Source organism: Cystoisospora suis (assembly GCF_002600585.1).
Source record: "Cystoisospora suis strain Wien I chromosome Unknown contig_3359, whole genome shotgun sequence".
In the NCBI taxonomy this organism is placed as follows: Eukaryota; Apicomplexa; class Conoidasida; order Eucoccidiorida; family Sarcocystidae; genus Cystoisospora; species Cystoisospora suis.
Window position 1 is genome coordinate 53,662 of NW_027156154.1, and position 2,431 is coordinate 56,092.

Genomic DNA, 2,431 nt, shown 5'->3' on the forward strand with positions numbered 1-2,431 from the left:
CCCTTTCTCTCTCTCTCTTTCTCGAAAATGTGTCCTTCTCTTGCCTAACAACAAAGAAGGAATGAATGACTCTATGTGTCGACGCATGTATGTAGGTATACGGAGCAATCCCCCAGGAAGAACAAGTAGAAGAGCGTACTTGCCCCTCATGCAGAAAGAAAAGGCCCCTTCCTGTTGTCCTCACTCAATCTTTTGAGTCCTTTTTGGTTTCTTGACAAAAGCAGTACTCGATGAAGTGGTCAATCATCGAGAAAGGAAAAAAGTCTGTTTATTCACTTCCTTCACGGACATTCATTCAAGAGTTCTTCTCCTCCCCCTCATGAAAGGAAAGGAGAGAACAAGAGAAAGAAAGACAAGAACACCGAAAGGAGATCGAGAATGAATGAGAGAGATGATGCATATGAAGTAGATAGAGTTGTCTCGAGACCTTCCTTCTCTTGAGAATAACTGACTACAGTGAGCGTATCTAAATGAATGAGTGAATACGAGAAAGAAGAAAGAAGAGAGGAATGGCTTTTTTTTTGACTGACTGTATATATATATATATATATGTCTGTAGTTGTTCCGAACAAACAAGATGAGAAGAAGAGAAAATAAAACCGTGTGGAAGGGAGAGAAAGAAAGAAGGGAGAGAAAGAAAGAGAGAAGAAGCTGTTTTTTGGATGCCGTCGATGTCTTGTTTGTTTCTATGCTGTATTGAGGGGAGAGGGGGGGGATGAGCGTATCCTTCTTAACATGGAGTTGAAGAGAGAAAGAATTGAAGAAAAAGAAGGGGAAGAAAAGAGAAAACGGCGAGACTTCTTCACTTTTTACTTCAAAAACGAATTGGCCATTCGCTTTAGACAATTTTGACTGAGTGGTGATTGAGTGATGGAGAATCAAGGAGAGAAAGAGAAGGATAAAGAAGAAAAAGAAAGAGCGTTTTTGTTTCTTTAACTGGGATTTCAATGAAAAGAAGATAAAAGAAGGAACGAATTTGTGTATGCAAGTGACGACGGGTTTGAATCTTAAAGAGGAGGAAGGAGAACACCAATGCAGATGATGATGACGACGACGAGGATGGAAAACATCAACGTTGTTCTCTCTTCTCTGTTGACGCAAACGAAAGGTAACAGAAGAAGAGGAAATGAAAAAGGTTTAATGAGAAGAAAAGAAGAAAAGTGTAAAAAAGGAGAAGAAAAGTATCCTCGTCAAGAAAAAGAAAGAAGAAGGTGAAGAAGGAGGATGATGGCGACTGATGTTGTCCGTTGTCGAAACCTTCTTCTTCTATGTGTACGATTTACTCTTCTCTCTAAAAAAGTATTGATGGCTTTGAACCCGTAATGCTGCTGCTATCTATGTTTCTCTTCTTTCTCTCTTCTTCTCACTCTTGACGCTGAGAAGAGAAAAAACGAAAAGATGGTGAAAAGTGAAAACGAGCAAGAACAGACACATCAATTTACCAAAGAAGAAGTAAATCCATCCATCATACAATACCCATAACAACAACCCGACACAACAAAAAAAGAAAACATCCTCTCTCAGCTTGGAAAAATTCATTACGTATACTTGCTAGATATATACATCATGTGACTACCACCACCCCCCTACTAGTACATATTGACTGGCACGGCTTATAAACGGGTGACTCCAGTTGCCGGCCGCTACAGGACCAGTTTGAAGAGCAAACCACTCCTCCTTAGTCCTCTGTTTCTCTCCCTCTGTTTTCCTCTTGCTTCCTCCTCTTGTTCTGTTCTCTGTTTTTATGCACGGCAATTAACAAACAAAGAAAGTGGCTTTCCCAATGAAGAAGAGTGCTGCTGAGCACGATTTCTTCCCATACCGTTCCTTGAGACTCATACGGGAATAGACTTGCCAACTTAGAACCCAACACACATCTAAACACATGCACAAGGCCTACCTTCTTGTTTTGCTGTCTCTCTCCTTTTCCTTTTTCTCTTATCGAAAGAGGGCATGCGTTGTGGTCTCTCTCTCGCATGGCAGGAGAGGAGCAAAATAATAAGAGATAAGTTTTGGAAAGAAATTGAAGTCTCGAATTTAACTTACCCTAAAATTGGAGGTGAGAGTCTGTGCAGTAGTGTACGCACACGCCACCTGAACCATTAAAGGGTGCGCATACACGCGGCACTGTCAGTCAGCCCTGTGTATGATCTCCCGGCAAAAGGTTTGCTGACCTGTGTATGCGCGCCCGACGTGGATTACTAGAATGGTGTACTGGGCTACTCTCGGGAGTATTGTCTGTGTGCACCCGACATCGCCTGCGGTCGTGGTATACGTACACCGACACAGATTACTACCGCGATGTACGGCCAGCCGACACGGACTACTAGCATGGTGTAAGTATACAAGACGAGAACGACAGCCGTGGTGGACCCCCGGCATGGAGTGGTTGCAGCGCCGTGTTGGTGCACCCGACATGGAGTGCCAGCGC

The 2,431-nt window shown here is 43.0% G+C and overlaps 1 protein-coding gene across 1 annotated transcript; it reads right to left on the reverse strand.

Annotated features, from left to right (window-relative positions):
• On the reverse strand, nt 1-1,490 carry CSUI_006593 (uncharacterized protein; the record flags this gene model as incomplete). The annotated part of the gene is made up of 1 exon (XM_068066749.1): nt 1-1,490. A coding segment is annotated over exon 1 (150 nt), but the record flags the coding sequence as incomplete, so codon positions are not given.
• Between the last annotated feature and the right edge of the window lie 941 nt (nt 1,491-2,431).